Consider the following 12,788-nt stretch of genomic DNA (forward strand, 5'->3'; position numbering starts at 1 on the left):
AGAGAAGGTGGGGATGCTGGTGCTGCCACTGCTCCTCCCTGGACACCCACGGCACCAGGAACTATTTTAGAAAGACTGTCAGAATCACGGGCGCCAGCCTGACAAGCAACTTCCACCATAACTATAGGTCTTTAGAAAGAGAAAAACTGAGACATGAGGTTTAGCTGCTCAAAGGACAAGTGCTAAACTTGTGGGAGGAAAAACAAAAAATACAAAAAAGGCAAGCAGGGAAGCAGAACGTAAGCCTTTTCAGTCTGTGCTTAACTTCACTGTGCAGCAACAGAAAAGGCTTCTCTGTACCTCCACCTCTCTGGGTCCCAGCCTGTGCCTGAGGCCCATGTTATCCTCAAGACGGAGGTGGCCCTGAGAGGTTGAACTCTGACTGCTTGTGGTGTCTGCATGCTGGTTCACATCCAGAAAGAGCCTGGAGAGGAAGCTTGGGTTTGGGACATCTGCATGGGAAGGAAAAAAGGACTGTGTCATGGCACTATGCTGCAGATCTCTGTATCTGTACAGAATAATTTGGCCCCAATGCCTCAGGAATGGTTGACTGAGTCTGACCTAGGTAGACTTGGTGGCTTTATAGCCAATAGCACAAATAACCCCTCCAGAGGAAAGGATCTCCCACCACTGTGTAAGGTAAATGCAGTCCCTGATTCCTTGCTCTGAAACCTGAGATGTGACTCAACAGCCTCCAGTCTGTCCTTTCGGGTTACCCAACAAAGTCAGGATTAAGGCAAGAAAATCATCTCCCACCAGGACCAAAGGACCCAATGGTCAGAAAGGCTATGAAGTGCTGTGGCTTGGACAAATCCAGGCACTGCAGGGTGCTTTCCTCCTGTCAGAGCTGTAGGATTGTAAATATGGAGAGAGACCGGGGTCAGCAGAGCTACTCCAGGAGAAATATCCCACCCAAAGCCTGGTTATCTACATACCTAAGCTCTGATTAGAGCTCAACAGACAAACAATGGATATGGTGTATGAGAAATACAAAATGGTTCACCTGACCTGAATCTGATTTGGGTGACACACGGTGGTGCCCACAGCCATGGTGCCTCCAGTTCATGAGGAAGCAGAGGGCAGCTGCTCATGCTGCCAGGCCTTGAACCAGCCCTGACAGGATGATACCAGGATGCTCATCTGTCCATCCCATCTACCCAAATTATCTTTTCTTTCTAATGCTGTTACCATAGTAATTATTGCCTGAGACGATATTACAGATGTCGTTACACAGGTGCAGTTGGCCTTGAAGATGCTTCAGGATACCTGTTAGGTTAGTCAGGGGTTGGGTTCAGGTTTGAGTTAGAATTAGAGTTAGGGTTAGGGTAAGAGTTATGGTTACACCTGGTTTAGAGTTAGACTTCAGGCTGTGGCTGATGTTCGTTTAGGGTTAGGTAAGGGTTAGAGTTAGAGTTGAGGTTTATGATTGGAGTAGTGGTAGGGCTAGTTTCGGGTAATGGGTAGGGTAAGGTTTAAGGTAAAAGGGTTAGTTCAGGGTTAGGTTAGGAAGCATTTGTCTTCCCAAGTTACCAAGAATGTTCCCCCTTCCTTCCCCCAGCTTTTTTTTGCTGAACATGACATCACACGGTATGGGATATCCCTTCGGTCAGTTGGGGTCAGCTGTCCCAGCTCTGTGCCCTCCCAGCTTCTTGTGCGCCCCCAGCCTATTTGCTGGTGGGGTGGTGTGAGAGGCAGAAAAGGCCTTGACACTGTGGAGGCTCTGCTCAGCAATAGCTAAAACATCCCTGTGTGATCAACATTGTTTTGGTCACAAATCCAAAGCATGGCCCCATACGGCTGCTATGAAGAATCATAGAATCCTAGAACGCTTTGGGATGGAAGGGACCTTTAAAGGCCATCCAGTCCATCCCCCCTGCAATGGGCAGGGACATCTTCAATCAGATCAGGTTGCTCAGAGCCCCATCCAACCTGACCTTGAATGTTTCCAAGGATGGGGCATCTCCCACCTCTCTGGGCAACCTGTGCCAGTGTTTCACCACCCTCATTGCAAAAAAAGTTCTTCCTTATATCTAGTCTGAATCTACCCTCTTTTAGTTTAAAACCATCACCCCTTGTCCTATCGCTACAGGCCCTGCTAAAAAGTCTGTCCCCGTCTTTCTTCTAAGCCCCCTTTAAGTTCTGAAAGGCCGCAATAAGGTCTCCCCACAGCCTTCTCTTCTCCAGGCTGAACAACCCCAGCTCTTTCAGCCTTCCCTCATAGCAGAGGTGTTCCAGCCCTTGGATCATTTCTGTGGCTCTCCTCTGGACCCGCTCCAACAGGTCCATGTCCTTCCTGTGCTGAGGACCCCAGAGCAGGACGCAGTGCTCCGGTGGGGTCTCACCAGAGCAGAGTAGAGGGGCAGAATCCCCTCCCTCGCCCTGCTGGCCACACTTCTTTTGATGCAGCCCGGGATACAGTGGGCTTTCTGGGCTGCGAGAGCACATTGCTGGCTCACATCCAGCTTTTCATCTGTCCGTACCCCCAAGGCCTTCTCCTCGGGGCTGCTCTCAATCCCTTCATCCCCCAGCCTATGCTGATACCAGGGATTGCCCTGACTCAGGTGCAGAACCTTGCACTTGTCCTTGTTGAACCTCGTAAGGTTCACACAGGCCCATCTCTCCAGCTTGTCCAGGTCCCTCTGGATGGCATCCTGTCCCTCAGGCGTGTTGACTGCACCACTCAGCTTGGTGTCATCTGCAAACTTGCAGATGGTGCACTTGATCTCGCTGTCTGTGTCATTGATGAAGACATTGAACAGCACTGGCCCCAGAACGGACCCCTGAGGGACACCACTCGTTACCGTTCTCCATCTGGACATCAAGCCATTGACCACTACCCTCTGGATGTGACCATCCAGCCAGTTCCTTACCCACTGAACAGTCCACCCATCAAATCCATATCCTTCCAATTTAGAGAGGAGGATATTGTGGGGGACAGTGTCAAAGGCCTTAGAGAAGTCCAGCTAGATGACAGCCGTAGCTCTTCCCTCATCCACTGATGTAGTTACTCCATCATAGAAGGCTAGTAGGTTGGTCAGGCAGGACTTGCCCTTGGTGAAGCTGTGCTGGCTGTCCCGAATCACCTCCCTGTCCTCCATGTGCCTTAGCATAGCGTCTAGGAGGAATCCCACAGCTCTTGCCGCAGTTTCCAAGCCTGTTCTGAGAAAGCTCCAGCTGGATCAGCTGCTCATGGCCTTGTCATGAAAAATATTGAACATTTCCATTGAGTGAGATCCCAAGTCAGAAGTTTGGTTTACATTCAGTTCACAGCCAAAGCACTCCATGGTCTTCATATATCTCATTTCATTTTCACTGGCCAGAAACTTCCTCATTTCAACATCTGACTCTTGCCTATTATTCTCCTGCCAAGCAATACCATGAGAAGACCGGTTTCACTTTCCTGAAAGCCTCCCCATGGGGACTGGCAGGTCACGATGAGGTTCCCAAGGCCTTCCCTTCCGCACATTGAACAAGGCCCTTTCCTCCACTTTCTCCTCCCAGGCAAGTGCTCCAGCCCCTCAGCAGCTCGATGACTCTCCACTCAACTCCCTGCCACTTACCAACACCTCCCTTGCTGTGCTGGTGATCTCTGGCCAAGAGCCCAGCAGCCCCACAGGCGCTCCCTCCCTCCTCCCCTTCCCCAGTGGGGGCCCAAAAATGGACACGGTTGTGTACAGGTGGTCTAAGGAGTGATGAGCAGGGGGAGACAATCACTGCCCTCGCTCTTTTGGTGAGACTCCAGGACTCTGCTGGCTGCCTTGGCTACCAGGTCTCACTGCTGGGTCATGTTTTGCCTTCTGTCCCCCACCACCACCAGGGCCTTTTCCACAGAGCTGCTCCCCAGCCAGGCCTCCCCAGGCCCTGCAACTGCAGGCTGTTAGGCTGTGGTCCGTCTTCTATCTCCTGAAGTTCCTGACACGACAGTCCTTCTGCCTGTCAGGTTTGCCCTGAATGGCATCCCTAGGGCACAGCAATGGTCCTCCCAATTTAGTGCCATCCACAGACGTGGTGACAGTTGCCTCCTCCAGGTCATGGATACAGGTGTTAAACTGCACAGGGCTCAGGCGAGTCCCCTGTGCTGCCCCACAATGCCCCAGTATGGCCCACTGGCCTCCAGGTAGGGTATGACCCCTTCTCCACTGCTCTCAGCCTCATCCTCCAACTGGGGTTTCACCCATCTGTTTGTTGACCCATCCAGACTGTAATGGCCCAATGTGGGTACCAGGATATCGAGGGAGACCATGCCAAAAGCCTTGCTGGAGTGGAGGTAAAGGACACCCACTGTTCTCCCCTCGTGCATAAAAGCAGTTCCTTCATCAGGAAGGCCATCAGGTTGGTGAGGCAGGATTTACCCTTGGCTAATCCATGCTGACTGCATTTGGACACCTTCTGCTCTTTGAGGTGCCCAGCAATGTCCCCCAAGAGCACTCATGGGAAGGCTCACTCCTCCCCCAAGTGAGCTTGTACAGCCTGGCGTTCCCGGGGCTGCACTTTTGGCCTCTTTCAACGATGGCTGCAACATTGCTTTGTCCTCACTCCCAAGAGACCTCTACCAATCCCGTGACCTTTCAAAAGGGATATTCCAAAGAAATATCAATCTTCCAGCGTCACTTCATTACCACTATTCTACCTGTTATATAGTGTATTGAATTTAAATTAAAATTAAATTTAATTTATTAAAATAAATTAATATTATTTATATAAATTTAATTTTTATCTTTCATATGTTTTCACCTCTCTTGATAGAAGAGCCATTTCTAACATCATCTTTTCACAGGCACACTGCCTAGACAAAAGCCCTTTCCCTTTTTCTCCAGATTTCTCCTCCCCTTACTCTTTGTTCATTCAGATTCTTCTCACCCATCCAGTTGCTGCTTTGACATCAGGGACTTAAAATTTTGCCTCTCTTTCAGCAGTCTAATTGTCTCCTTAACCAAGACTTTAATTATGTTTATATCTATCTTTTTCACTCTACCTACCTGAAATAGTTCTCCTAAGATTATCCCCTGTAGAAAGGCAACCTCATTAGAGGCAGCTTGGACTTAGCATGTGCTTGCAGAGTGCGTTTTCTTTATGGAACTTGACCATGCTTGACTTTTCCTTTGCTTGCAAATAGGAAAAACCCTCCTGTGCCTGTGTGCAGCCAGGTCTCTAAGGAGAACAGGGGGGAGATGGTGCAAAGGAGCTGTACCATCCAGCTGCAGAGATCAGTGGAGAAGTCTGCTGTAAGGAAAAGTCCCAGGTGGGCAAGGAGAGAAATGGTGGGGTTAGGGAGGTGAGGTGGGAGGTTGTCAGAGCTCAAGGGACAGCTTCTCCTACCAGTCCAGACGTCCTGAGGAGACACCCTGCAGCAATATCTATTGGAGAATGCTGGAGTGGAGGTAAAGGACACCCATCTTACTTCCTCACCCTGCTCTCACCCTGCTGTTTCCGTACATTCACCGACGGCTGTCCACCCTTCACACTCTGTTCCTTGAAACACAAGGAGATGGACTGACCTCATACTCCTTCTGGAGGACTTCATGTACCACAGCACTACCCTCGGAGTGACATTTCTTCCTCTTCATGTCCAGTCCCCACCATCCAAGCTGTACTGTGTGTAACTGTTTCTCTCTCCTGCTCTTCCCTACATCCAAGGAAAGTTCCAGCATCTGGGAAACCACCCTTCTAAACAGGCATCCAAACCCACCAGCCTTCTTGCAGCCCTTCACCTGAACAGACAGAAGTAACCTCACCCCTTGTGAGGCTGCAAGCCTTTCTGCTTCTCGGATAGACAAGACAGAGCTGTGTGCCTGCTGCTGTCCCATCCTGTACTCAGGCAGAAGAGACAGGACAGCCAAAATACAAGCCCCCTTCCTGCACTGAGCCTAGGTCCTTCGGCAGAGGGGGTCTCCCAGCCAATGTGCCAACCAGGTGCCTTCTGCTGGCCTGTCAGAGACACTGGCAGAGGTGAGTTTAGAAGCACATATCCCAGCCATGAGTCAAGGGCTGACCTATCGGCTGTTTCAGGAAGAAGTGACCTCACAGTGCCTTTCCCAGACACATTCCTGCGGTTGGCCTCTCACCTCCAGAGGCAGAAGTGACCTCACAGCCCCCTTCACAGCCATTGGCTTCCTAATGGATTATGAGTTCCCGAGACACATTTGACCACATGATACCGTATCCAGCCATCACCCTTCCGCAGCAGATATATATGTACATGAGCAGGTAAAACTAAGCTTGTTTCGTCATGTTTATCTAATAGAGTTCCTACCAACAGTTTCAGTGGAGAAACGTTCTTCAGAGGAACTGCTGTATTTATATCGGTCCATTTTATGCCTCTACTTCTGCCTCTCTGTTTCTCCTTCTTCCTCTGTCTCTTCTGTCTTCAAAAAGCCCTCCAAGGAAAAGAGTCATTGAATCCTGGAATAACTCAGCTTGGAAGAGACCCCTGAACATCACCTTGTCCAGCTATCCTGCTCAAGGCAGGGTGAACCAGATGAGGTTGTGGAACGGGTCTGCCCAGTTTGGCATCATCCACAAAGGAGGAGAAAAGGCACTCTGGCACATTATCCAGGCAGTTAATGGAGACAGTCAACAGTGTTGGCCCCAGTGCTTGCGCTGAGGGATGCCACTGGGAAGTGGCCACCAGCAGGACTCTACCACTGCTGACATTTGGGCTGGATCCACCAGCCACCTTCCTACCCACTACATCACCCCCTTCTTCAATCCAGATATCACCAATCTGGCTATAAAGAGACTATGGGAAACCATGTCAAAACCCTTGCTAAGGTCCAGGATCAAAACATCCCCTTCTTTCCCCTACCCACACAGGTTCGCCAATGCCTTTCTTGTCCTTCAAGTGCCTGGAAATGGCTGCAGCAGTATTTGGCCCATCCCCTTCCCAGGGACTGAGGTGATGTTGTCTGCCTATTCCAAGGACCCCAGAACCTCTCTGATGGCTCTGGCACCTTTGAGGGCACAATCCAGAAAGGGTAACGAGACCAGACAGGAGCATTTGCAATGAGCCTGTCCGAGGCGGGGGAGATGAATCTCCCTGGGCCAGTGGGGTTTGTTCTTGGAGTCACACACAGAAAGAGCAGGGCCCTGTGAGGTGCCCATATCTGAGCTGGCCTCATGCACTCCTCGTACACACAGGGGTGTTCAGAGGCACGAGTCCTTCCCTTGCACGTGCGGAGGCAGGGCACTGCAGCAGGAATAATGGCTCTCTGGCCTCCTGCTGCCACTGCCAGAGGCTGGGAGACACCTCAGCCCTGCGCTGTATCGCCCTGCTCTGCACCTGTCTGAGATGCCCCTCGTCATGAGGAATGGACACAGGGACCTCGGTTCACAGAAGCACATCCCACTGCTGCATTCAGGTGCTTTCCCAGGGGACATTACTCTCAAAGTGAAGTGACCTGGAGGCACTGTCTGTCCCACAGGCCTTCACGGCACCTCTAGGAACAGCTGACGGCATTTGGGCTCCCTCAGGTTCATCTCCCCACACACACACGGTGTGCATGCTTCAGTCTCCTCTGTGCAATGCAAACATGGAAGTCTGACCTACTCCTTTGGTGTCCTTCCATGGAGGAACAAAGAACCTCCCTGAGTTGGAGTGAGAGGCCAGTGCTGGGAATGGTGGTTGCAAGGGGCTGGTCTGTGGCCATTGCCCTGGGGCACCTTGCCCAGGGTGTCAGGCAAACATGGGCACAGACCAGACCCTGCTCTGCTGGTCCTTCCAGTCTGTCCCTGGAGGCCTGGCTGTGCGAGGGACACTGCTGTGTGCCCCAGCCCTGCACACTCACACGCTTCACTTGTTGACTGGTGTTTGCCTCACCAGGGCACTGTCTTGAGCTTGTTCTTGAGAGAATCTTTGGAAGAAGACCTAAGCCTCCATGCACTGCCCGGAGGACATCACCTTTCTTTTTCGAAATGCTGTTCTGGAGGCCAGCTCTGTCATAGAAATGCCCATTGCCTGTCCCTGCCTGCGGTCACAGGACTACCAGAACAATAACAAAAAACACAGAAGACAGGCTGTGCCTGCAGTGAGTTACGTTATAACAGCTATGAAGACAATGGGCAGTTTATTGCTCCAGAAACACATCTGGTTATCAGTTTCCACACTGCACCCTTGAGCTGCTGGTTCCTCATGCTGTAGATGAGGGGGTTCACTGCAGGAGGCACCACCGAGTACAACACTGCCACCACCAGATCTAGGGATGGAGAGGAGATGGAGGGGGGCTTCAGGTAGGTAAATATGACAGTACTGAGAAAGAGGGAGACCACGGCCAGGTGAGGGAGGCACGTGGAAAAGGCTTTGTGGCGTCCCTGCTCAGAGGGGATCCTCAGCACGGCCCTGAAGATCTGCACATAAGACAGCACAATGAAAACAAAACACCCAAAGCCCACAAAGACACTAACCACAAGAAGCCCAGCCTCCCTGAGGTAGGCATCTGAGCAGGAGAGCTTGAGGATGTGGGGGATTTCACAGAAGAACTGGTCCACAGCATTGCCTTGGCAGAGAGGGAGTGAAAATGTATTGGCAGTGTGCAGGAGACCATTGAGAAACCCAGTGCCCCAGGCAGCTGCTGCCATGTGGACACAAGCTCTGCTGCCCAGGAGGGTCCCGTAGTGCAGGGGTTTGCAGATGGCCACATAGCGGTCATAGGCCATGATGGTGAGAAGACAGTACTCTGCTGAAATGAAAAAGACAAACAGAAAGAGCTGAGCAGCACAACCCAAGAAGGAGATGTCCCTGGTGTCCCAGAGAGAATTGGCCATGGATTTGGGAACAGTGGTGGAGATGGAGCCCAGGTCAAGAACAGAAAGGTTGAGGAGGAAGAAGTACATGGGGGTGTGGAGGCGGTGGTCGCAGGCTACGGTGGTGATGATGAGGCCATTGCCCAGGAGGGCAGCCAGGTAGATGCCCAGGAAGAGCCAGAAGTGCAAGAGCTGCAGCTCCCTCGTGTCTGTGAATGCCAGGAGGAGAAACTGGGTGATGGAGCTGTTGTTGGACATCTGCTGCTTCTGGGCATGGGGCACTGTTATAGGAGAAAAAGACAGTGACAAGTTAAGGGAGATGTCTCTGAGCAAAATCAAAGCCATTTCCAATAGACCGTGCCCCTGCACACACAGACACCCATTTCTTTCTCTAGGAGAGCTTCCTTCAGCTCTGTGGCTGGAGCTCAGGTTCGTGCTATCCAAGTGTGCAATGAAGAGCAGAGCCTCTGCCCATGGGCTCTTGATAAGCCAGCGCTACTCTGCAGAAGCAGGGAGGGGCAGGCACCAGTGCTGGTGTTCAACTTTGTCAGGTGAAAACAACGCAGAAGGGCCTGTCAGCATTGCCCACAGACCCACAGGTGAGATGAAAGCTGGGACACTTGTTCCCATGGACACAAATGCATGAAAGAACCCACAAGATCAGTGTGTGACTCTGGAGCTGAAACTCCACCTCCCCAGAGAGCCTGGCAGCAAGAACAAGATAACAATAGCAATAACACAGACCAGTGGAGGAACAAGGGAAAACACAGTGAGGGTGTGGCTGAGAGAGGCCAGGGCAGAGGCATTGGGGCACTCAGACAGCGTTCCCCTTCCCCAGCTGTGCACGCCACCTCCCAGACACCACCATTGCCGCGCAGCTGCTCTCAGCCCCTGTGCTCTGCAGAGGGAACTGGGCCCGTGGCTGCAGAGCTGCACCACGGCTCTGCTGGAGCTCTGGCTGCAAAGGAGGTTCCGGTGCTGCCTGAGCAGCCCTGACCCATGCAGCACCCTCTCAACAGCAAAAGGACCCTGCCTTGCTGGGGGTCACTCTATCCACCCACAGCTTCTCCCTGCAGAACCATGAGGAGCTCCCCGGGCAGGCTGAGTGCTGACCCTGGCAGGTGGCAGAGTCCCTGACCCATCACACAGCCCCCTGGGGTGCAGGGACCCTGCTCGGAAGGACAGCCCTGGGCACCCCTGGCTGCACACCCACCTTCACACCCTGCAGCCATCCCTGGGAGAAGGCACCCATCATGCTCTGTCCCTCTGACGGTGCAGCAGGGAGTCCCTGCTCTGGAGCATGTCCTCCTCCTCTGCACTAGAGAAACTGTGAGAAGCCTCCTGAAAGATCCCATAGGCTGTGGGACGTGCTGCATTTTGGATTTTCCTCCATGAGCAAAAGCTACATTGGCCTGCAGCAAGAGGCTTACCGTGTAGAGGGCTGTGAAGATTTCTCCTCCAGTCAGCTCTCAGATCAAAGCCTTCCCACCCCAGACTGCCTTTAACCTCTCTCTGCCTCACTCCTCTCCCCTCACTGCCTGCAGGCAGTGCCCTCAGCCCTGCTGCCCTTTGCAGAGGAGCTGCTCCTGGGCAGAGCTGTCTCTCTGCAGCGCTGCCCACTTGCCATGAGCTGCCTCCATGCCAGGAGCCCAGCCCAGCTCAGCAGCAGAGGCCCAGCCCAAGGCACCACTTTCTCTGCCCCTCTGGGCTCCCTCCAGGTGTCCCTGGGGCTCCAGGGGAACCTGCTGGGAAACAGGCTGAACTCATCTCTGATGTTCCCTCCATCAACTTCTCCCCTGCAGTGTCATTACTCCTATTAGAAAAATAATTGGGCATGAGAATTACTTTTTCTGTCCCATCCTTAGACAGGACACCCAGGAAGGTGACAGGGAAGGATCTAACTTCTGCAAGCTGGGAGGATGTGTTCTGTTGAGTGAATTTAGGCATTTCATCCTGGGTCCTTAGACCTGGGGCTAGAAAGACACTCAGCTCTCTTTTGCCCATGCCACATCTCTGCTTTTGCACACACGAGGTCTTGGACTCTTGGTACCAGGGTTCCTTATGGCAAATATGAGCTGGCCTGGTTCCACAGCTGTGTTGCTTCAGTCCAAATGTGTGTCAGTGCCGTCAGCCAGGGGCACAGACAGGATGAGTGGGAGCCGTTAATGTCAGAGACAGAGCTGTGATGCTGATGGAATAAACTGCCAAGGTGTGGTGGCAGAGCTCAGGACAGCTGGTCTTCAAGGACAGCATCCTCCAAGCTCAGCAAGGGTCCAGATCAAAACTCAGTCTAAACTTGAAAGGCAATTGAAGGGCATCATAAGGAGTGTTTACTGCTTCAGGAACAGTTAAAGAAGAAACAAAGATCCTGTGCGGCCAGTGCTGAATTTAATAAGAACAGGTGTAGAGAGATCTGAGAATCTCTGTGTCCTCTTTGCCTCAGTCTTCCCCAGCAAGGTCTCCCAGGCCTTTGTGCCTTGAGGTAGAACTCTGGAGCAGACCAGGCAGCAGTGGATGGGGATCAAGTCAGGGGTCCCTTGAACAATCAATCTTTTACCAGTCTATGGGACAGGAGGGGCAGCATCGCAGGCAGCTGAGTGAGCAGGCCAATGGCACAGCAAGGCCACTTTCCAGCATCATTGATAGGTCACAGAGACTCTAGGAACTCCCTGGTCACTGGCAGCACCTGCACAATGCATACACCTTTCCAGAATGCCCAAACGATGAGTAGGGGAATGAAAGGCTGTGCCCCAGAGCATGTCCACTCGGATCCCATTTCTGGGTGTCTGAAAGAGAAGGCGACTGGATTTACCCAGGGGAGCTTGTTCCTGGCCATCCTCTTTGCTTTCTGTGATGAAAGGACAGGATTGCTGGATGCGGGGAGAGCAGAGATGGTCTTTTACCTGGAAGTCATCAAGGCTTTCAGCATCATCCCTCCAGAAATTTCTGGTGTCCAAGTTAGGACAGTATGGGCTGCCTGGGTGGACAAGTCGTTGAGTAAAAAACCAGCTGGAGAGCAGTTGGGCTTGGAGGAGTGTGGTACATGCATGGTGCTCTGCCTGGAGCCATCTAGCTAGTAGGGTCCTGCAGGGGTCTAGCTTGCAACCTGCCCTGTTTCACATCTTTTGAGTGACCTGGAGGATTGGAGAGAGTACTTTTTGATAACATTTGTAGAAGACATCCCAGTGAGGAGAGCAGGGCAGGGCTGGAGGGCAGGGCTGCCATCCCAAAGAACATAGAAACCTCATGGTATCCAGTAAAGATTCCACCAAAGTCCTGCTCCTGAAGTGGATGTAGGCCCTGAAATGTCCTAGGACAGGGACTGGCTAGGCAGGTAGCAGCTCCACAGGAATGGGTCTGCTGGTCTTTGGGTTCCATTAGGCAAAAGATGAGCCATCAGCAAAATGGCCAACAACAGCCTGGGCTGTGTGAGCCGGAGCACAGCCAGGGCAAGTGAATCTCTCCCTCTGATCAGCACTTGTGACACCACATCCAGAATACTTGCCCAGGTTTTAGTTCCCTGCTATACCAGAGGGACACTGGAGAGCTGGAGGGCCACAAAAGTTCAGTGGATGGCCACAGAGATGGTCAAGGTTGGAGCACTTGTCCTGTTAGGAGAGGCTGAGGGAGCTGGGCTTGTTCACCCTGGAGAATGGAGGGCTTTGTGGGGAGGATGGAGCAGACTTGCATTGCCTACGGTGAGGTTCCCAAGAAGACACCGTGGTGCAAGGCAGGAGCACAGGAGGCAATGAGCTGGAACGCGAGAGGGTCAGGCTCAATATAGGGAGAAAGTTTTTCAATGTGAGGACAGCCAGACATGGGAAGCTGTTTCCCAGAGCGTGTGCGCTGCTTCCATCCCTGGAAGTTTCTCAGACCCATCGGATAAACCCATGAGTAACCTGGTGTGATCCTGCTTTGAGGAGGATGTTTTCTACAGCTATCTAGCCAGGTCCCTACCAGCCTGAATGACACTCTCATTTCTCACCTCTCCGTGTCCTCAACATGAGGGAAAGCCCTCAGGTTCCCTCTGACTGTGGAAATAATTCACA

At 52.3% G+C, this 12,788-nt stretch overlaps 1 protein-coding gene across 1 annotated transcript in view; it reads right to left on the reverse strand.

The window, feature by feature from the left end:
• LOC309603528 (olfactory receptor 14C36-like) overlaps nucleotides 1-8,997 on the reverse strand; it is a gene marked incomplete at both ends in the record, with an annotated part of 57,577 nt that extends 48,580 nt beyond the window's left edge. The window contains one exon of the mRNA XM_082338352.1: nucleotides 8,119-8,997. Within this exon, the coding sequence (XP_082194478.1) occupies nucleotides 8,119-8,997 (879 nt within the window). The remainder of the gene's footprint in view (nucleotides 1-8,118) is intronic.
• Nucleotides 8,998-12,788: the final 3,791 nt, after the last annotated feature.

Source organism: Platalea leucorodia (genome assembly GCF_965183815.1).
Source record: "Platalea leucorodia genome assembly, contig: HAP1_HAP1_SCAFFOLD_119, whole genome shotgun sequence".
In the NCBI taxonomy this organism is placed as follows: Eukaryota; Metazoa; Chordata; class Aves; order Pelecaniformes; family Threskiornithidae; genus Platalea; species Platalea leucorodia.